General features: G+C 39.0%; 1 protein-coding gene across 3 annotated transcripts in view; it reads right to left on the minus strand.

Moving 5' to 3' along the window:
• Tent2 (terminal nucleotidyltransferase 2) overlaps window positions 1–23,882 on the minus strand; it is a 40,389-nt gene that overhangs the window by 13,905 nt on the left and 2,602 nt on the right. For 2 of the 3 annotated variants that reach the window (XM_045134212.1, XM_045134211.1), the window contains exons 2-11: window positions 18,652–18,822; window positions 18,374–18,463; window positions 11,917–12,154; window positions 10,517–10,631; window positions 10,333–10,424; window positions 8,245–8,323; window positions 5,093–5,162; window positions 2,949–3,025; window positions 2,141–2,269; window positions 1,035–1,078 (exon numbers count right to left, since the gene is read on the minus strand). In XM_045134212.1, the coding sequence (XP_044990147.1) occupies window positions 1,035–1,078; window positions 2,141–2,269; window positions 2,949–3,025; window positions 5,093–5,162; window positions 8,245–8,323; window positions 10,333–10,424; window positions 10,517–10,631; window positions 11,917–12,154; window positions 18,374–18,463; window positions 18,652–18,785 (1,068 nt within the window). In that variant the 5' untranslated portion in view covers window positions 18,786–18,822. The remainder of the gene's footprint in view (window positions 1–1,034; window positions 1,079–2,140; window positions 2,270–2,948; window positions 3,026–5,092; window positions 5,163–8,244; window positions 8,324–10,332; window positions 10,425–10,516; window positions 10,632–11,916; window positions 12,155–18,373; window positions 18,464–18,651; window positions 18,823–23,882) is intronic. The other variant, XM_045134213.1, reaches the window with a different exon arrangement.

Raw genomic sequence — 23,882 nt, forward strand, 5'->3', positions numbered from 1 at the left:
CCATTCTCTCTCTTTCCCTCTCTCTGTCAAGCAAATAAATAAAAACATTTTTTTTTAAAGAAGTGACTTGTCTTTGAGAAAAATTTGATTCCAGACACAACTGATAAAGCTGCACACCTGACTGGTCTGTGGCTTTACAGTGCTCATGGCTGCGGTGTTTCTACCTCATCATCTCAAGGTGGAATTGCTCTAGCCTGGGTCTAGCTCTTAACTGGGCCCTGCTTACGTTTTTTGTTCTTTCCAGACTAAGCCATCTTCCCAGCTCTTAACTGGGCCTGGCTTATGTTTTTTTGTTCTTTCATCTTGACATCATGCTTACTAAGAGAAAGCTCAAAGGGAAATTCAACACCCTCCCCCAACACAAAAATGAAAAAAGAAGCTACCAGCAAATATGAATTCCATTTACCCTTATGAAAGCCCCAGCTTTTGTTAATCATTCACATTACTAAGATTCTGGATGTAAGAAAGAAGTCAAACAATTTCTTGTAAAAGGGAACTTACCCTACGTCAGTTATGTGTTTAGGAAAAATACATATGACATTGGATACAACAGGGTGAAGAATCTAAACTCATAGTTAAAAAGCACAGGAATCGTAGTAAATAAATAAATAAGGACCTAAGTTCAATTCCCCATGACCCACGTAAGCCAGCTGCACAAGGATGCACGTAAGTCTGGAGTTGTCTTCAGTTTCTAGAGGCCCTGAAGCACCTATTTTTTCTCTCTCTCTCTCTTATTACCTCTTTCTCTCTCTGTTTCTTCCTCATAACCACCACAATTAGTGATAATCATGCATTTCATATAACAAAAATATCTACCATTAGCATGACTGACCAAATTGTCTATAAATAACCAAATAAAATATCACTTTTATGAAAAATATACATTTACATGTTCCAGTGAGTGGCTGATGCTTCATATAGAGAATGTTATGTACTTAGCATTAACTTTTATATTCACATTAACTGCATATAGTAATTATATGTATATATACTTGACATAATACATACTATAATAATTTATAAGAAACACTTACTGGGTAAATTTTTTGGAGGGATGGAAGGATGGGTTCTGGTAGGGCTATAGAAAGAAAAAGTTTAAAACTTCTGCAATTCACATGATTCATATTACAATTCAGTAATTTGTTACCAATATTCAAGATATGAGACCAAGGGCTTGTTTTTTCTAACAGTCTAGCTTTGGAGGCCAAGCTAACCCCAAGCCAGAATCCTCCTGTCATATAGCTTGCCAATTAAAAGGAACGCACCACTATAACCATACAATGTTTGTTTTGGTAGAGAATAACTGTTAACTTCCACATACAGAAAAATAAACTCCCTAAGGAATGTCACTGTCTATCCTGTCTGCTGCAGTAGTGCTAGATCTGAAAGCAATGCCTGCATTTACTTAGTGGCAAACGGTCATAAAATGAACTGGGTATCACATATGCTAAAACACCCTCACTAGTATCACCTCTGGAATCCAGGACTCTAAACTTTGGAACTATCACTCCCAAACAGACTAGGCCCTAGACATCAAGACCACTCAGCCTCTAGCCTCCAGGTATCACATATTAAATTGGTTAGTCAGTCATTAAACATCTAACCCATGTGGCTCTAATAACTACAAATCTTTAGTAGTTTTCTTAGCATCTCTTACTGTCCAGCTGAGCAGATGTGTAAAATGCATTAAATCTTGGACTGTATATACAAGGTTATTACATATGAAATTAACAAGTCCAACCAGATCTGGTCAGTCTGTGATAGATTTCTAGGGAACTTTCAATACTGACAATTCTCACAGCTTTATCATGAAATTGCACAAATTAAAGGTGTTGATTATATTACTATTTGCTACTATGCCTGGGATAAAAGTGTGGCTTTTGCCAGAATAAACACATAAACAATTTTAATCTGAATTACATTAAAATCTGTACTTTAAGAGATTCTAGGGAGGATTTGGAGGTTCTAGAGAGAAGCACAGCTCCTCATATTCCCATGACTGAAGATACACAGTTTTGTAGACCTAAGAAAAAACCTTATTAAAATAATGCTTGCTAGAGATAAGCAGAAAAAAATAATATAATGAAATTTAACTGAATTTAAGTTTTAAAAATTGAACAAAATTCTCAATAATACTTACTTTGTAAATAGTGCAAAACCATCAATACAAGACTATAGCTGCTTAATGTGCCACGACTGGCATCATTGATATCATGGTGACTTGCCCACTTCTTTATCACCAGCACTAATGGACGAACTCGATTTTCAACTGTAAGTAAAATTAAAACTTAATGCCAATTATATAGTTCCTTGGAAAATTTATAAAATTTCCCCCAACTCTATGCCAGTAAGTAAGGACTACTCACGTACATACTATAAAGACAGCATTCACTACGAATGGGTGACTATCTCAGTAACGACTACTCACATACATACGAAAGACAGCATTCACTATGAATATGTGACTATCTTAGTTGCCTTTTAAAAACAATCACTGATTGCAATGCATTTGATTTACCTAAAACCCTGGAAACATCCTTTTACTGAGTCAGTATGTTATATTAAGAATAAGATGTTGGGCTGGAGAGATGGCTTAGCGGTTAAGCGCTTGCCTGTGAAGCCTAAGGATACCGGTTCGAGGCTCGGTTCCCCAGGTCCCACATTAGCCAGATGCACAAGGGGGCGCACGCGTCTGGAGTTTGTTTGCAGAGGCTGGAAGCCCTGGCGCGCCCATTCTCTCTCTCTCCCTCTATCTGTCTTTCTCTCTATGTCTGTCACTCTCAAATAAATAAATAATTTAAAAAAAAAAACAACAACAACAAGAATAAGATGTTATGCCTTAACACAGGTAAAGAGGTATAGCTATTTACTATATAAGTATCTTTAAAAAGCAATAAATAAGATAGGGAAAATAGAAGCTGATGTTTAGAAGCAAACCAAAAACTTACGGTATGCGTAAGTTCTGAGAAGGAATGTGTTTCTTATTCCAACAGTATTGTTTACATTCAAGTCGAATTCCACACAACTATATAAAAGATCAAAGTAAAACAGTATCAGCTCAAGTACGAAGAACCACCCTCAAGAGTAACTAGAGCGGTTCCAATCTATCCAGTGATACAAACTTGCACGGGCCAAAATATTATGTCTGTGCTTTGAAAATAAAGAAATAAGAACATACATTCTTAATATATCACTTTAATGTGATTTGGTGTGTATTAAAAATATAAACTAGAGGGCTGGGGAAATAGCTTAGCGGTTAAGGCATTTGCCTGCAAAGCCTAAGGACCCAGGCTCAATTCCCCAGGACTCATGTAAGCCAGATGCACAAGGGGGCACCTGCATCTGGAGTTCGTTTGCAGTGGGCCTGGTGTGCCCATTCTCTCTTTCTCAAATGAATATATATATTCCTGTTTAAACAATTCATAATGTATTGGCAAGTCTCCAATTACCCAAAAGGAAAATTTTACATCTTGTGATCTTTTCCAGATAAAATGATATGATCAAAAATATTTCTGAGCAAGCCATTCCACTGTTACATAGTCTTAAGAAATCTGCAACTATAGTATTATGTATTTTGAAACAAGAATAAAAAGGAAAATAATATATAGGTGAGGGCTGGGGAGATGGTTCAGCCATTAAAAGGCAAGCCTGATGGCCCGAGTTCCATTCACCAGTACCCATGTAAAACCAAATGCACAAAGTGGTGCATGCACTGGCACAGCCATTCTCTCTCTCCCTCTTCCTCTCCCCCACTTTTGCTTGCAAATAAATAATTTTTAAAATTACAGATGAAATAAATGTAACAAAGACTATGTCTTTGTATTACATTCCCTCAAAAAAGGACAATAAAATTGTCAAGTGCAGCTACTAATCCTGGGGAAGCCTATAATATACAAGCACATTACAGATGGAATACTTCTTTGAAAGCAAAGATATAAGACTCACAATGTAGAAAATAGGTCAATAATCATGGAATCTACAAATAAGGAAAAATTGCTTTATATAAATCTATTCCACTTGTATTCATTTACTATAAGATTTGATTTCTCCCAAATACTAAATTGTTCTAAAAAAAGACTACAAAAAAATAAAATTCCAGGTTGGGAGTGGTGATACATGCCTATATAACTCAGCACCTGGGAGGCTGAGGCAGGAAGGTTAGACTTGATCTTGTCATCTTCCTGCTTCGCCTACCAAAGGCTAAGAACACAGTACCAAATTGTACTATGTACATTTTTACATTCAGATATTATATGACATTCTAACTAAATTTTTTTTTTTTTCATGGTAGGGTCTCACTCTAGCCTGGAATTCACTCAACAGTCTCAGGATGGTCTTGAACTCATGGGGATCCTACCTCTGCCTCCCAAGGTTTATGCCACCATGCTCAGCCTCTAACCCAATATATTCCTAAGAAACTCAAAGACCAGGCTAGGAGAATATGGAGGAAAAAATTAAAATTTTGAAAAGAAATATTTTGCAGCTTTTCTTTTATGTCTATTATTCCCGGTACTATATCTTTCATTAAAGCAAAACATAATTTGTTTAATACATATATATTGACAACAAATCCCTTGATACTACCAGTAATCAACATCAAGTTTCATCAACTACAACATGTTTTGGGAAATGTATTTCACTCCCAAAAGGCAAAAGATCATTAAAAACCCCAAAATAAATGTGTATATACTCTAAATTGGATAGTTCCACATATTCAAAGCAAAGCAGACTATGTTCAGGTAAGCATAAAAAAAAAAAAGACTGCTCAAGCTAGTTTTTTTAAAGAAGCATTTCAGCCGGCATGGTGGCACACGCCTTTGATCCCAGCACTCAGGAGGCAGAGGTAGAAGGATTGCCTTGAGTTTGAGGCCACCCTGGGACTACATACTGAATTCCAGGTCAGCCTGGGCTAGAGCGAAAACCATACCTCAAAAAACCACCAAAAACAGCACTTCAAAACATCAAGTGGTTTCTAAAACCTGATAAAGATAAGCTGTTCTTCCAAATTTCTTAGCTATGCACATTAAAAGAATAAACAAAAACAATCTAAAGCAATGGAAAAAAAAAGAAAGTAAGTTGGATAGTTCTTTACCTGACTTTATCCCTGAACTTCACAATTGGCACTTTTGCACGAATCAGTTGAGGTCTCTCAATGTAGCCAGCTAAAGGATAAGAAAGAATGTGAGTGTCTGCAAAAGTTTCTGAAATTCAGTGTCCTAGTATCTCATGTTGTAAAACATGATTGTTAAATATTTGGATTACTGCATTTGTTTAAAAGATTGTTTTCAAAAAAAGGGATACATTTCCAGCTTAGTTTATAATGGTATTAATGAAACTGTATACACATATATATACACATATGCAGTTAAAACTTATGAATGTGTTGTCTTTGAAAAAGAAAACAAAGAAATAAGGACACTATCAAGGGCTGGGGATGGATTTCAATTGGTAGAGTGCTTGTGTAGCAGGCAGAAAGCCCCAAGTTTCTTTCCACAGCACAGCAAAAAACCAGGTGTGGAGGCACATGCCTTTAATCTCAGCACTCAGGAGGCTAAGGTAGGAGGATCTCTGTGAGTTCGAGGCCAGCCTGAGACTACACATTGAATTCTAGGCCAGCATGGACTAGAGCAAAATCTTAGCTGGGAAAAAAAAAAAAAAAGTTCAAGGTCATCCTCAGCTACATGGCAAGTTTGAGACCAACCTAGTCTACATGCCCTGTCTCAAAAGAGAGGGGTATGGAATACTGTCAAATTCTTTGAAAACTTAAGTCCATTCTATTTTAAAGACTTTATTTTGAGTTATTTTCAGAAATGTAATCTAATATTGAATGACACCTGTAAAAACAAACCTATCAAAACATTGTTAAGATTGAAAAAATAGCTAAAAATAGGGAACAAGCTAAATACCAGTACTGCACATAGCAATAAATGGTAGCCACAGACATCACAGTTACAATGTAAAAATGCTTGCAACACATGCAAGGCCAGAATACATTTGACTAAGCATGATCTCTAAGAGGATAACAGGCATATTCAACTTTAAGCTTTTCATTTGATCCAAGTTCAAAAACCCTATTTTGGGTTGAAGTAATACATGGAAACTACAGAAAATTGAGAACTGACAAAAATACATAAAAAGAAATTCTGCAAACTTTTCCAAAGGAGCAATTTTCTAATTTTGGGGGGGGGGCAGGTTTCGAGGTAGGGTCTCACTCTGGGTACTTTTTAAAAAAATGCTATCATTTTTCTGTTAGATTTTAATTAACAAAATTACAAGGTACATTACGCTTCAAAATAGTCTATATATAAGAATCCTGTAAGACCTGATGAAAACTAAAGCTAGGAGTCAATTAAACACTTGACTATTAAGACGAGTCCTCACTCCAGTAAACCACATTCTCCAGGCGAATCACCAAACCCCCTCATTACCAGTCTCCCTAACTGCTTACAGTGAAGACGAAAAAGATGGCTTACAAGATCATTCTTATCTTTAACACTTTATAATCTACTAACAGTTACTAAAAACCCCCTTCAGAACTAAGCACCTTTAACCTCAGCACTCAGAGACTGACGTAGGTGGACCTATGTGAGGCCAGCCTGGGGCTAGAGAGTAAGTTCTGGTTCAACCAGGGCTATCATGAGACCCTACCTAGTGAATTCCAGGTCAGCCTGGGCTAGACAATGAGACCCTACTTTGAAAGCCACCCCCACAAAAAAAAAAAAAAAAAAAAAAAAACCTTCAGGTATGTATTGCTCCTATATTTTGTAGATAAAGTAACTTAATCTCTACTCCAATAAATCATTTATTTCTCTCTTAAAAGTAGAAATAAGTTACTCAAGGGCAACAACTTTTGACTTATTTTCTAGTTCAAAGCCTGCACAGGGGTTTCTGCTAAACAAATGGACAAAAATTTTCCAACATCACATAGTCAGTATAACTTCAACTTTCTGTAACATTCCATGAAAGTTTAAAATTAACTGGGCTGTTAAGAGAGTTGGCTTAGCAGTAAGGGCACTTGCCTGCAGAGCCAAAGGACCCAGGTTCAATTCCCCAGGACCGACATAAGCCAGGTGCCCAAGGTAGCATTCATTTTCAGTGGCTGAAGACTCTGGCGCACCCATTCTCCCTCTCTCTCATCTCACTCTTCTCAAATAAATAACAAATAAGCAAACAAACTGGGCTGTTAAGGCACTTGCCTGTGAAGCCTAAGGACCCAGTTTGAGTCCCCAGAATCCATGTAAGTCAGATGCACAAGGTGGTACATGTGTCTGTAATTTTTTTTGCACTGGCTAGAGGCCCAGACACACCAACTTATAATCTCTCTCAAATAAATAAGTAAAATACACTAATATATAATTAACATATGGATTAAAACTTGTTTAGTTTCATCTTACTAAATAAAATCTTAAAGGGCTGGAGAGCTGGCTCAGCAGTTAAAGGCCCTTGCTTGCAAAGCCTGATGGCCTAGGTTTGATTCCCCAGTACCCATGTAAATCCAGATGATCAAAGTAGCACGTATCTACAGTTGGTTTGCAGTGGCAAGAGCTCCTGGCATGCCCATTCTCTCTCTGTCTATATGCCTGTTTTTCTCTCTCTCAAATAAAAATATTAAAAAATAAGTTAATTAAAATGAGATGGCCTAAATTAAGTTTCAAATTCTATTGGAGTAACACATTTGATTCTCATATTCAGGGGTCGTATTTTAAAGTAAGTGAAGAAGTACACATTATTGTTAAACAGAAGACATTTTCTTTCTCACAAGAGTATCTCCTAGACTCAAACATTTGGCTACTCATTTACCTTCATTGAGCTGCTTTTACACAGCTATTTTCCTAATGGTTTATAACCTTTTCAGAAGAGAATGGTGTGTGCATGTATGTGTACATGTGTGTGTTCTTTAAATCTCACAATCCATTCAATAGGATATCTTGCAAGTGAATTCAATGATTTGTTGAGTAGTCATTCTTCTTAATCAACAGTTTAAAGAAGACAGCATGGTGGCACACACCTGTAATCCCAGAACTCAGGAGGCTGAGGCAGGAGGATCGCAAGTTCAAGGACAGCCTGAGCTATATAGCAAGACCCTGTCTCAAAAAGAAAAAAAAGTTAAAAAGAATTTAGTTGTAAGAATAAAATTCACGTATCTATTCTATCAGAAATTAAATAATTCTTACCAGAAAATAAAGTGAGCAACATTTTAAACAAACAGGTCAGAAGGCATGAATTTGAGCATGTCAGACTTACAAAGTCTAGTACAGAAGTGTTTATGGACTAAGGTGAGTATATGACGTGCTTCAGTCTTCTGATTGACCTGAAAAAAACACTGAAAAGTTAAAAATAAATGTTTCTTCATTATTTTTCTTACCTTAGTGCTTATTTCTTTTTAAAGTAACATAATAAAGTATATTTTTCTTTGGAATTATTTTTCAAAATATATATTATAGAAAAAGTTGTCCCTAAGTATTAGATTTCAGATCCGTATTTCTAAATCAACTTCTGATTTTAAACTTAAAACATAACTTTTTAAGGAAAATCAGAAAGAGACACAATTTTTTTTCCTCTTTACTATAAATTTCATAAATATCTCCAACAAAAATTAACAGGAATTTAACTTTCTCAACTTGTTTTATTTCTTTATCAAGGGTGTGAAATATTTACAGGTAAGCTCCTCTCTTTGGTGTTTCAGTCTCAGCTATGACAACATGGCTCAAATATCTGACTGAAACAGGAGAAGTAGTGGAATGCACCTAAGTGTGGCCTAATTGCATAACTTGCAACCTCCATTATGTTTATAATTGCAGTGTTAGTTCCTGACCTCCCCCTTGGTTCTCAATCCCCCTTCATTATGTTTATAATTATGTTATGTTTATAATTATGTTTACAATTAGAGTGCTGGTTCCTGACCCCCCTTTATAATGTTTATAATTATGTTATACTTATAATTATGTTTATAATTACAGTGTTGGTTCCTGATGCCCCATGGTTCCCAATCCGCCTTTATTACTTTTCCTTTATATGATTTGCAAGTATAGAACCATTCCAGAATTTTTTTCCCCTGCAATAAATCTCTCTTTTGCAGTAAGTAGAAGTAAAGGCGTAAAAGTACACATTTATAATAGATCTTTTTTTATATTTTTAAAGATGTGGAACACAATGGAGAATGTTAAAGTCATACTCAATGTACACTTTGGAGCTTCAAGAGAACCCCCCAAATAAAAGAGGCTTATTTGGGTCAGTTTACTACACACCAATTATTGTAGTATCAAAACATACAAAAGGAACCGAGCGTGGTGGCGCTCGCCTTTAATCCCGCACTTGCACTCGGGAGGCGGTGGCAGGAGGATCACCCTGAGACTACACAGTGAATTCCAGGTCAGCCTGGGCTACAGTGAGACCCTATTGCAAAAAACCAAAATAATAACAATAATAATAATATACAAACACTATGGGAAATTCAAATATAATTCTAATAATTCTAAATAACAATTTGATTGTTAAATAAAAATAAAAACAGAAACAAAGTTAATGACATAGAAAATTATGTTAAATTTTATGAATGACAGTATTTTAAAAATTTCAATGATACCTCTCTTTTTGTTTTACCAAAATAATTCCAAATTCCATAGCATTTTCATCAGAAAAAACACAATCAGTGGGGATTCAAATGGAAATGAAGTATGTCAAGATACTATCACATGCTCTGCATTCTAATAAACAGCCAGTCCAACAACATTTCAAAACAGAGGCAGGATGTTAAACCATTCATTTTAACAACTTGGTATTAAATTAATGCTATAGTTACTGCTATGCACACCATGCTTGTACCTTAAATAAAAAATTTTTAAACTCTAGAATAAATAAAAAAATTCAAAGAATTAATTAATAGAATGCAAGTTCTTTTCCTCAAAGACTTTTATGTGAAATTTCTAGCTGATGTGTGGCAGTTAATCTTGTCAACTTCAGGGAACCTAGTCACAATGGAAACAACCCCCGGGCATATGTCTGATGTAGTTTCCGCATCCATTTAAGTGAGGTGGAAGTCCTTCCTACCCTAATGCGGCCACAGCATTCCATGGCCATGGTCCTTGACTAGAAAGGGGAAAGCTAGCTATTGGTATTGATCCTCTCTCTGACTGTGGAGGCAAAGTGACCAGCTGCTCCTCATCCCTGCCATCTGCCTTTCCTGCCATCATGGACTGTAACAAACTGTGAGCCAAAAACAAACCTTCCATCCTTGAGCTGCCTGTGTCAAGTATACTGCAGCAGCAATGAGAAAAACAAGCAGTGCCTAACAAATCACGAGAGACACTGGGAACAGGTGTTCCCACTTACCGGCTCTTCTTTAAGAACGAGGCATAGGTCACCATCACTGCTCCGGGTACCAAATCCATTTAAAGAAGACCCAACCAAAAAAAGTCTGCTTTCTAGAGAAACAAAAAACTGTGAGATAGTTTTGAAACGTTTACATAGGAAGTACACAGACATAAAAGCACACAAATCAGGAAAAGAGACGCACGCGGGAAGAGCAGCTGGGTTTCCGTCTGCAGCTGCGCTCTACAGAGCTCCTTCTTCTTCAGGTCACTCACTTGCTGCCGACACGCCTCAAACAGCTCCAGGATCTGCTGACTCAGCTTGAAGCCACCATAAAAAAGCAAGTTTTGTTCAGAATTATTGCTATACTGAGAAATGTGAGTCAATTTAAGTGACAGTACTTCAAAAATAACTATGTATTCTTAACACTTTCCAACTGAAAGCCACTGGTACTCAAGTATAGACTATGGCTTGAAAAACTACACATAAGTTACAGAAAAGTATCACTGACAAGTCACAGGAAATAACAGAGAATAATAATCAACAAATAAAACCCTGCACACTGTCTGCTCTAAGTAGCCCATGGGCAACGAAGTTTTTCAATCTCTTTTTTTTTAATTTTCTTTTATTTTTTTGTTGTTGTTTTGTTTTTCAAGGTAGGGTCTCACTCTAGCCCAGGCTGACCTGAAATTCACCCTATCGTCTCTGGGTGGCCTCAAACCTCGAACTCACAGCAACTGACCTTCAGATGCGTGTACACATGCATCACCTTGTGTATCTGGTTTATGTAGGTTCTGGGGAGTCAAAGCTGGGTCCTAAGGCTTCACAATCAAGGGCCTTATCCACTAAGCCATCTCTCCAAGCCTGGATTCTCTATTTTTAACATTTTAAAATATGGCAAACATAAATATTCTAAAACAAAATGTTTCTTAGTAGTTTATTACAATAACCACATGAAATCTTTCTGTAAAAATAATATGTAGCAAGAGACTTCTATAAAAAGTAACAAATCAGGCTGGAGAGATGGCTTAGTGGTTAAGGCATTTGCATGCAAAGCCAAAGGACCCAGGTTTAATTCCCCAGAACTCACATAAGCCAGATGCACAAAGTAGCACATGCATCTGGAGTTTGTGTGCAGCAGCTGGAGGCCCTGGCACACCCATTCTCTCTCTCTCAAATAAATAAAAATAAAAGATTTTTAAAAAGTAACAAATCAGCCAGGAATGATGGCGCACGCCTTTAATACCAGCACTCAGGAGGCAGAGGTGGGAGATCTCCATGAGTTCAAGGCCACCATGAGAATACAGAGTGAATTCCAGGTCAGCCTGGGCTAGAGTTAGACCCCCTACCTTGAAGGAAAAAAAAAAGTAATAAATCTAATGTTTTTAAGACTCTAATCCCAAGTTTTCACGAACCAAATCTGATTCCCTGGTAGCTGTACTTTTAACCTGAAGTAAAGTCAAATGGTATTTAGACAGAAAACTTGGCTGTATAGTACTTAAAACAATGCACAAAAGGTGTATTGTACTTAGCATAGGATATTAGAGCTATTCTAATACATAATTTCTTTACCAAAGGCAGAGTGAAAATCTGCATGATTCTTACCTTATCTTTGGCCTCAGGCAGTGTGATTTCTCTAGGTTCTAAGAGTGATAGTTCTCGAAAAGGTGGAACACATCTGACTATATCAGGTACATAGTGCGTATGAAACAATGGTGGCATTGAGTATCTTCGTTCCCCTGGTAAAGGCACTATCTGGTTAATTAAAGTTGGCTCTTGATGGGGTGAATGGAAACGCTGCCGTTTGCCATCAAGAGGAAGGTTTTGTTCATCGCTTAGTCTCCTGAAGACAAAAAAAAATTCCTTAATAATTAAAGATACAACTTTCTGACAATATACATACACGAATATCCTAACAGATGACAAATAATGACTTTTAGGTCGCATTACTAGTGGAGACAGCTCAACTGGTGAACAGCTGCTGTGCAAGCATGAGAGGCTGAGTCCAGAGCCCCAGCACCCACGTCAAGCCAGGCATGCTGGTGAGAGCCACAGGCTCAGTGTTGGGAGGGAGACAGGACGATCCCTGGGGCTCACTGGCTTGTTAATCTAGCCAAATCGGTTAACTCCAGGTTCACTGTTTCAGAAAATAAAGTGGCCAGCAATTGAGGAAAACACCCAACGTCAATCTCTGACCACCTGCACACACAGGTGCGAGCACACCCATGCACGCACACCACGAGCACACATGAAAAACCACAGACTGCTGTCAGTGCACTGCACCTCAACTCCTCCAGCGCTGCATCTCAGCAAAGAAAACGACAGAAAAAATCTATTCATAGGATTACTCAGGGACCAGCTGCTTAGGAACCTTCCACTTTGGAAGGTTTTCTGCTTTGTTTTCCTAAAATAAATCTTCCTTAACTTAAAAAAAATTACACAATCACTAAGAACCAAATATGCAAACTAACAAATAAGAATAAGTAAGCTGAATGCCTTATACTAGGGCTCGCTGGATATGCCTAGGCTCTGGCTCATCAGTGGGCTGGGGAGATGGCTGCGCTGGGAATCCTTCTGTGCAAGCATGACAGCCTGCGCTGCGATCCCCAGCACCATGTGAAAGCTGAGCACAGCAGCCACGCCTAGATCCTAGCACGGAGAAGACAACAGGACGAGCCCTATGGCTTGCTAACTAGCTAGTCCAGCCAAACAAGTCAAGCCCAGGTTCAGTGAGACCCCTGTCTCAAAAAGCAAGGGGGAGCCAAGAGTGGTATGGCACTCCTTTAATCCCAGGACTTGAAAGACAAAGGTAAGAGGATCCCTGTGAGTTCAAGGCCACCCTGGGCTGGCGTGAGACACTACCTCAGAAATAAATAAATAAATAAATATACAAACAAACAAACAAACTAGAGAGCAATTGAGGAAAACATCTAATGCAAAGCTTTGGCCTCCACATGCACACACATGCATATATGCCCACATGCATACACACACACACACACACAAACACACACACACGAAAACGAAACTAAGGCTTTTTTAAGTTGGCATACAGAGACTCAGTTATCAGTCATCTTGCATTTTCAAACACAATTTGTTGTTGCTTATTCTTGTCCCCAATTCCCCTTCTCTGCCCTCTCAATTCCCTGCTCCTCTAATTCTGTTTACATGTCACTGTGTCCTTTCACCCTTCCTCATTCCTGTTTCAACTCATTTCTTCATTCTCATTTGTAGTTACCATTCTACCTTTATAGGTTTTACCCACATTTACCACCCTATCTTTTTATACACCTATAAAATATCGTAAACTAAGACCCACCTATTAGAAAGAACATGAAGTTCTAGGCTTTCTGAGTTTGGCTCACTTTACTTAATAACAAAAAGAAATGATATCAGACAATGGAAGAAATCTGGAAATGAACGGCATGTGTAGATTTCTTAGGCATGAACCAAATTATTTTGGTTACAGAAAATAATGTTTTTGTTTGTTTTAGAGGTCTCATTCTACCCTGGCTGACCTGGAACTTATTCAGTAGTCTCAGGCTGACCTTGAATTCAGTGACTTTCCTTTCTCTACCTCCAGAGTGCTGGGATTAAAATGAGCCAACAGGTGCAACAATGGCACATCTGTCATGGTGGAAATGAACTGCCCTCTAACTGAACTGGAGACCTGCTCCATGGGAGGGAATACATCCCTGATACTGAAAACTTAAAACCAGGGTAGTCATTAGCCCTGGGGGTATAATGTCTGTTGTTCTCTGGCTAAATGTATATACATACTATGCTTACCAACTGGTAAGCACTTCTTTTAATGTTCATACCCTTATATTAATGCTACTCTCACTTTTGGTAGAGCATCTTCTCTTTCCAGAAGGCAGTGACCTTGGGATGACTCATAAGGCATCATGGTGCTGGAAAGAAGTGACAGGAGTGCTCAGTACTGTAATATCTCTATCACACCTTCCAAGGCTCAGGGTCTATTGCAGAAGAGGTGGCAGAAAGAATATAAGAGCCAAAGGAAGGGTAGAACTCCTTACAACGTGCTCCCCCGACACAAAATGGCCTGGATATCCATGACCTCACAGTGCCTGACACTACCTACATAACACCATTATAATAGGAGGAAAAGATCATGACATCAAAATGAAAGAGAGACTGAATGAGAGTGGGAGGGGATATGATGGAGAATGGAGTTTCAAAGGGGAAAGTGGGGGAAGGGAGGGAATTACTATGGGATCTTTTTTATAATCATTGAAGTTGTTAATAAAAAAAATTTGAAAAAAAATTGAAAAATAGAAAATGTGGGCCTCTAACAATACAGGCTGGAAAAAAAAGACAGCGTCTTCAACAAACGGTGCTGGACAAACTAGATAACCATATGCAAGAAATTGAAACTTGATCCATACATCTTGCCATGCACAACAATCAAATCCAACTAAATCAAAGACCTCAATATAACACCAGATACTCAGCTACTACTAGAAGAAAAGTTAAGAGAAACATGCCATGATTTAGGAATGGAAAGAGTTCCTGAACAAAACCCCAGTAGCACAGGATCTTAAATAATCACTTAACCAATGGGATCTTATGAAGCTGAAATGTTTTTGCACAAACATACAATAAGCAGAGCCAATAGATTACCCACAGAATGGGACAAAGTATTTGCTGAATATCCAACTGACAGAGGCCTATTTCAAGAATCTACAAAGAACTCAAAAACCTAAATACAAAGTCAAACAACCCACTGACAAAATGGGGCAAGGAATTGGACAAGCAGTTCATAGAAGTAAAAATGGCAAACACACACTTAGAAAATGTTCATCATCCCTAATCATCAGGGAAATGCAAATTAAAACTATGACATTCAACCTTACCCTAGGAAGGATAGCAAACATCAGAAAATCAAATGCAAACAAATGTTGGTGAGGATGTGGAAAATAAGAACCCCCATCCACTGCTGGTAGAAATGTAAGATGGTACAACTACTTCAGAAAGCAATATGGAGACTCCCAAAAAAGCTGACTATAGAGTTACCAAAAGACCCAGTTATTCCCTTACTGGGCATATACCCTAAAAGCTCCACACCTCAGCTCAGAGAGATTTGCTCAACCATCTTTTTTTTTTTGGTTTTTTTTTTTTTTTTTGAGGTAGGGTCTCACTCTGGCCCAGGCTGACCTGGAATCCACTATGGAGTCTCAATGTGGCCTCAAATTCATGGCGATCCTCCTACCTCTGCCTCCCAAGTGTTGGGATTAAAGGGGTGCGCCACCACACCGGGCTTCAACCATCTTTATGGCTCTCAATTCGTAACAGCCAAGACCTGGAATCAACCCAGATGTCCATCACTAGACAAATGGATAACTAAGATGTGGTATATCTACATGATGGAATTCTACACAGCAGTAAGGAAAAACAACACAATGAAATTTGAAGAAAAATGGACGAACCTGGAACAGATCATTCTCAGTGAACTCACCCAATCACAGAAAGATAATCACTGCATAGTCTTACTCATCTACAGCTCCTAACCTGAATCTACCCAAGTTGCTGACATACCTACCAAGCATCTCTAGGACCACACAATAGGGAAGGTTGGGAGGGAGGAGAAGGTAAACAAGGGGGTGGGGGACACAAAACTGGACCCAAAAGACAATGGTACCATAAAACTCTACATTCTAAAAGACAGACCAAATGGTTGAACCTTCACCAGGCCCTCAGAAAGAACACAAGACCCTGGAGAGGGTATGACGAAAACTGACCATTCTCTCCTCCTGTTTCTGCTTCTCTCTCACTCTCACTTGACCCCCCCCCTTCTCTCTCATCTCTCTATCTCTTTTATATTATTTATCCTTTTCTTCCTTCTCTTCTTGGGCAATGACCTGTACTCCTAGGTAACAGCAGGTGGATATCATCCACAATGAGCTTTTGACCAGAACCCTACCTACAAGGTCTGCCAAAAGAAGACAGATTTATGTCAGAGCGCTTAAGACCCACCACAGGTTAGTGGTAAGACCCTACTGCTAAAGACACCATACACTCTTGGCACGTATCATGGAGGAACATGGCTGGAAGCTGGGAGAGAGTCAGTGCCCACACAGTTAAGCATGTCTAGTGCGACAAGGTGCTACATGAGCAATTGGGGGATAATGACCAATATCTGTCCAAGCAACGCATGGTCTAACCTACTTAGCAGCAAACAACCTGACGTGATACTAATACATGTGCAACAGTGGCACATAGCCATGGTGGGAAACTAACTGCTCTCAATTTGGCTAACTGATCTGCTTGGTGGAATGGAACCCATAGCTGGAGCTGGGAAACAAGCCAGAACCATAACCAAAAATAAGCCTACTCTCCATTAAACTCTCTCTAAAAAACAATGGTTACCACATTTACTTGGTACTAATTTTACTCTCCATTGGAGAGTCTGCTTCTCTTTTTCACATGCAGATCCTAAGGAAAGAACCAACCCCATCATACCTCAAAAGGGGCCCTAGCTGAAACTAAGAAGTAACTGATGAAACCTGCAAGAAAGCTGTTTTCTTGGCAAACCGGGAACCAGCACAACAGTAAAGGAGATAGACACAGAGAACAATCAACCCCTACCAAACCAGATATCCAGAGACACAGAGGCTCCCAAGACCTCAACATGGAAGCAAACCTATTATGAACCCAACATGGCTCAGGGAAATATGTGGAAGAGGGGCCGGAAAGAATGTCAGAGCCACATGTTGGGTCATGACACACAGAGACATTTCCTCCTAACCGAAAGTAAAGGCTAACCCCACAATGCACGACCCATATACCCCAACAAGGAGGGTCCCTGTGGAGGGGGGAAGACAGGGAAGAGGCTAACAATGGTACCAACTTGACCATATTCACTGACTAAAAAAAAGGGCGGGCCACTATGCCCAGTGCCCTTATTTTTATGAAGAAAATGCTGACATAAAGCTGGGATAAAGTTAAAAAAAAAAGAATTCCAGGTTAGCCTGGACTACAGCAAGATCATACCTTGGAAAACCAAAAGATAAAATAAAATAAAAATAAAAAGAAATCATTTTCTTTAATATATAATTTAAGAAAAAAGTGGTAAGAAAAATAAGAGAAACAAATATAGTAAAACCTTACTGATGGATCTAGATAAAAGCACATAGATGATCACTATAATATTCAAGTTTGAATTATTTTTAAATAGTCAAGAAGATAATTAGAGCTGAGGATGTAAGTCAGCAATACAGAACTTGCCCAGCATCTAGGAGGCAATGTTAATCCCCAGTACTGAGAGCAACCCAAGCAAATACTTCCAGAAGGCCATCTAGCTAACAACCTCAACTTAAAAATAGTTTTCACAGGGCATGGTGGTGCACGCCTTTAATCCTAGCACTCGGGAGGCAGAGGTAGGAGGACTGCCATGAGGTCAAGGCCACCCTGGGACTACATAGTGAATTCCAGGTCAGCCTGGGCTAGAGTGAGACTCCACCATGAAAAGCCAAAATAAATTAATTGAATAGTTTTCATGGGGCTAGAAAGATGGCTTAACAGTTAAGGTGATGCATGTGTCTGGAGCTCATTTGCAGTGGCTAGGGGTCCTGGCGGGTGTGCACTCTGCCTCCCCACTCTCTCTTTCTCTCTGTCTCAAATAAATAAATGAATAAAATATTTTTTTAAATATGTAGTTTTCAGTAGGGTGTGGTGACACATGCCTTGGATCCCAGCACAGAGTAGGCTAAGGTAAGAGGCTAGTCATGAGTTCAAAGCCAGCCTGGGGCTACAGAGTTGAGTTCCAGGTCAGCCTGGACCAGAGTGAGACTAGAAAAGGGAGGGGAAAGTAGTTTCTGAAGAAATAAAGCTTCATTCGACCTAAAACTCTGAATGGCAGAAATAAATCAATGAAAGAATCCCTAAAAATTTTGAATACACAAAGATTGTGAAATTCCATACAAATCTGATTGCACTGTCCCAGAAAGCAAAATCTAACCCAAAACAGCAATATGATTTCATACATGCTACATAGTTCAAAGGACTAAAACATTTCCTTTTAAAATAAGTGAGAATTACTTACTTTCTTCCTCGAAATAATGGAGATGCTGAGGTCTGTATTGGACTGACATTTCCGTATGTCAGCTGCTGTAAGGACACAGCTCTAGATAAGCTACCAAAAACAAAGAACAATAAGCATATAAATTAGAATTCCTTAAAATGTCAGAAAAACTAAATTAATTTGTAATTGATCAAAACAAAAAGAAATGGTATTTTCTCTATTTTCCAATGTTTTACATAGAAAAGATTATGTCACACAGGAAAATACAATGTCATGATTCAATAAAGTACCATACTTACTCTGCATTTTGAAAGTTGAACTGTGCATCTATAAGTTGCTGGTGTGAGTAAAGAGTAGGTGACAGGGCAAAGAAACTATGCTGATGATGGTTTGGGGTGAAGGGTGGACGACCCAAAATTGAGTTTGGGAACATTCTCTTGTTCACTGAATGCAAACATGTATTCTTCTACCTGTAATAATGTGACAATATTAAATTATAACTTTAAAATATAGAACTCTTTCTTTAATAACTATTATCTACTATTTAAGATATTTAGCTATCAAATTATTAGCTTCATTTGTCGTTATTTTTAAGGCTGAAATAGGTCTCTTTAAGTTTTATAAGTAACAAAAAGCTAACAGTTAATTTCAAGTTTTAACCATGTTATTCAAGTACCATCAATATATGCTTCTAATCTGTTGGTAAATTTGCCTAACAAGTTTGCCCTATGGCAACAAATCTTTTTTTTTTTTTTAATTTTTACTTTATTTATTTGAGAGCGACAGACACAGAGAGAAAGACAGATAGAGGGAGAGAGAGAGAATGGGCGCGCCAGGGCTTCCAGCCTCTGCAAACGAACTCCAGACGCCTGCGCCCCCTTGTGCATCTGGCTAACGTGGGACCTGGGGAACCAAGCCCCGAACCGGGGTCCTTAGGCTTCACAGGCAAGCACTTAACCACTAAGCCATCTCTCCAAGCCCTATTTTTTTTTTTTTTTTTTTAGCAACAAATCTTTTTAAAATTAAAAAGAAAATAGTCAGGCATGGTAGTGCATGCCTTTAATAACAGCACTCTGAAGGTAGAAGTTGGAGGATCACTATGAGTTTGAGGCCAGCCTGGGACTACAGAATGAGTTCCAGTTCAGCCGGGGCTAGAGAGACTGCCTCAATAAAAGCAAATATTTATTTATTTGAGTGAGGAAAGGGAGAGAGAGGAAGAGAAAAGAGAGAAATAGAGACAGACAAAAAGACAGAGGATAGGCGTGCCAGCACAGGACCTGCCACTGTAAGCAAACTCCAGATGCATGCAACACTCATGTATCTAGCTTTAAGTGGGTACTGGGGACTCAAATTCAGGCTGTCAGATTTTACAAGCAAAGCACCTTAACCACTGACTCATCTCTCCAGCCTGCAACAAATCTTTTATCATCATTAGTCTAACAACAAAAGAAACCAGGGCTAGGGAGATGGCTCAGTGGTTAAAGACACTTATTTACAAAGCCTGATGATGGCCTGGTTTCAATTCCCAGCACCCATGTAAAAGACAGACACACATGTCTGGCATTTGTTTGCAGTGGCAAGAGACCTTAGTGAGCCCATATATAGCACATACAAATAAAAATGTTTTGAAGAAGAAACCAAAACAGATTTAAGGAATATTTATTATCAATGCTACAAGTTATATGAGAACCTGGTTTCTAGGATTTGGTTCTTACAGTCTGATAACAGTGGAAATTTATATTACCTAACAATTTGTAAATTTCTGGGGCTCCTCTGAAAATCTTTAACATTAATGTAAAGAATTTCCAATAGAACAGGGTTTTAGACCTCCAGCTAAGATGGTAGCATAGTAGCCACACCAAAGCAGCCTGGGGCTGGGTGGGGAATAAGCACAAAACCACCACAATACACTCTTCTACTGAAAAGTGAAGGTGTATAAGGAATTGTCAACCACAGCAGAGAAGCAGGAGAGTCCCGGAGCTTCTGGCAACCACAGAAGCAGCCAAAATTGGCTCCAGCCACAGCTTTGTCAGCTCATCTGCTAGGAAGAGCTACGCACTGCCCAACCCTCCTGAGCCACTTTGAGCAGAATCACAAGGAAGGGTTTCTCCACTCACACCAGCCAGGCAAAGTCAAGAAAACTGAGATACCAGAGATCGGTGGAGCAGGTCCTGAAGAGGAGGACGAAAGGAATGAGGCGAGCAGCTCCACAACATCAGGCACTCTCCACAGCGTCCCCTCCCCCAACCACCAGCACTGACAACCACTGGAGAACTCCAAGGGATCTATCTCAGGGCACAAGGCAGACCCACCCCAGCCTAGCCAAGAACTCAGCCTAAGAGAAAATGAAAACCATCCCAAAAGGTAAAAGGGCCTGCTTACTCTAGCTGAAGGCCCAAGCCTGCCCTGGGAGTGCTAATCGCACCTTCCTCCCATGTCAGGGCAGGTTCCACGTTCAGTCTGATTAGTGTACTGGTGGTTGGCTTTACCATTCTTAAATAAGCTCTGTTTTGGGGTTGATGCGGGTTGCTCTGGATACATCTTGATTTATAGTGTCTTCTTCTTCAGTCTTTCTTGGGGGCAGAGTCCCACTTGGTCCCGGGTGGACCTGGAACCCATTACAGACCAGAAGTCGAGGCCTCACAGTTGACAGGTTTAAGGGTGTGGATCAACTTCAGCCTTCGGGAACTGGCTTTATTAGAATATGTTTGTTTTAATCCCCACTGTTGCATTAATACTCTAGAGTCTGGTTTTGACTGAAATGTGTATATATTGCTCGGTTGACATTTAGAATCTGCCTGTATTTTGCTCCACCCAGCCAGGTAGAATACCTGCAAACTCAACCTAGGTCACTTCTGCTATAACTCTGGGAGTAATAGAAGAGCAACACCTGGCACTCTGGGCTCCTATCCTGAAGATACATAATGTCTAATTTACACATCTAAGAAAAATGCACATGACTAGAAAACACAAGCACCAAGTTAACTCAGGATGCAAAAATCTCTACATTGTAATACAAGAAACAAAAAAAAAAAAAAATCAAGATAATATAATTCCACCAAAAATTATAAATCCATCAGAAATGACCTACAGAGAGATAGATTTAGATGAAATGCCTGACAAAAAAGTTTGAACAAAAGATTACATCTATGTTGCAAGAAGAAAACCTAACAAGTTTGCCCTATAGCAACAAATCTTTTTAAAATTAAAAAAAAAAAATAGTCAGGCATGGTAGTGCATGCCTTTAATAACAGCACTCTGAAGGCAGAATCCCAAGAAAAGGAATTGACTTCTGGTCTGTAAAGGAATCTCAAGAAATCATAAGGAACAAACTTAATGAAATAAGAAGGTCAATATAAGAGCAAGGAAATAGAAATAATGAAGAAATACAAGTCAGTAAAACTAGAACACAAAACACAGTAAGTTAAATAGAAAATTGTAGAAAGTCTCACCAGAATGAATCAAAGGGAAGATAAAATACCTCAACTAGAAGACAGAGTGGCAGATCTAGCACAGACCAATAAAGAGAAAGACAAACCACTAAGATGGTATGAATGGGAATTTCAAGACATTTGGGACACTATGAAGAGATCAAAGACTTTGAGGTATGGGAAAAGGAGAAGAAATTCACTTAAAAGTCATAGCTGGTATTTTCAACAAAATCATAGAAGAAAATTTCCCCAAAATGGGGAGAGAGATGACAATACAGATGCAGGAAACCTTTAAACATACAAAACCAGGAAAGAGCCTTGTAATAGCTTCAAGTCCTCTGAGATGAGCTTCCAGACCAGGCACAGTTATAGAGGAAGGGATATTTATTGAGGGTTACAGATCCAAGGAAAGTTCCACAATGGCAGAAGAAACTGGCCTGCTCTTACAAGACCCGGGGGGGAGGGGGGGGGGCGAGAGAGAGAGACAGAGAGAGAGAAACAGGAAGGGGGGGGAGGGAGGAGGGGGGGGGAGGGAGGGAGGGAGGGAGAACCCAAGCCAAAAGCCACACATTTCAGGAACTGTAGGCATTTTGCAAAATGTTATAGATTGGAATTTCAAACCCACCACCACACCTTAGGGCTGGACCCTAACATCCACCTCCTTCAGCCAGGTGGCTGCAGATCCAAACTACAAACTAATAAAACACTGAATATATTGGGGACCATCTATTCAAACTACCACAAACCTCTACTTGTCGTGTTATAATTAAACTACAAAACAATGAAAATATATTGAAAGCAGTTGAGAGAAACATCAAGTCACATATAAAGGCAAACTCATCAGGTAACAGCAGATTACTCAAAACAAAATTTAAAAGCCACAAGGGTAGGAAATGGAAAGGCATCCCATGTTCTTGGATTGGAAGAATCGGTATTGTGAAAATATCAACCTTACCAAAAGCAATGTACACACTTAATGCAATCCCCATCAAAATTCCAATGGCGGGCTAGAGAGATGGCTTAGTGGTTAAGCTCTTGCCTGTGAAGCCTAAGGACCCCGGTTCGAGGCTCGGTTCCCCAGGTCCCATGTTAGCCAGATGCACAAGGGGGCGCACGCGTCTGGAGTTTGTTTGCAGAGGCTGGAAGCCCTGGCACACCCATTCTCTCTCTCTCCCTCTACCTGTCTTTCTCTCTGTGTCTGTCGCTCTCAAATAAATAAATAAAAATTAAAAAAAAAAATTCCAATGGCATTCTTCACAGAAATACAAAGAACAATCTTAAAATTCATTTGAAAGCTTTGTGCAACAAATAGAAGGACCCTGCTTTTTAACCCAGTCTACAAACCTGTGTCTTTTCAAAATTCCAATATAATTCTTCACAAAAATAGAAAAAACAATCCTAACACTTTTGAGCAAAAGTAAGGGTGGTGGCAGACCTGATTTTATGCTACATTACAGAGCAACAGTAATAGTAACAGCATGATACTGGCATAAAAACAGACAGATCAATGGAACAGAACAGAGGACCCAAAAATAAGCCCAGGCAACTACAGCCACCAACAAAAATGCCAAAAATAAGAGGTAGAATTGCCATGAGTTCAAGGCTACCCTGAGACTACAGAGTGAATTCCAGGTCAGCCTGAGCTACAGTGAGACCCTACTTTGAAAAACCAAAGAAAAAAGCCAAAAATACTAACTGGCAAAAAGACAGCCTCTTCAACAAATGGTGCTGGGAAAATTAGATATCTATAATATAGGAGGATGAAAAGAGATCCTTATCTCTCCACATGCACAAGAATCAAGTCCAAATGGATCAAAGACCTTAATATCAGAACAGAAACTCTGAAACTGCTAGAAGAAAAACTAGGGGAAATCCTTCAACATATTGGCTTAGGCAACAACTTTCTGAATATAACCCCAGTTGCTCAGAAAATAAAATCACTAATCAACCACTGGGACCTCATGAATTACACAGCTTTTGTATAGCAAAAGACACTGTGAATAGAGCAGAGAAAACCTACAGAAGAGGAGAAAATTTGTGCCAGCTATACATCTATCTGACAGAGGATTAATATCCAGGATATACAAAGAACTCAAAAA

This window comes from Jaculus jaculus, chromosome 14, assembly GCF_020740685.1.
Source record: "Jaculus jaculus isolate mJacJac1 chromosome 14, mJacJac1.mat.Y.cur, whole genome shotgun sequence".
Taxonomy (NCBI): Eukaryota; Metazoa; Chordata; class Mammalia; order Rodentia; family Dipodidae; genus Jaculus; species Jaculus jaculus.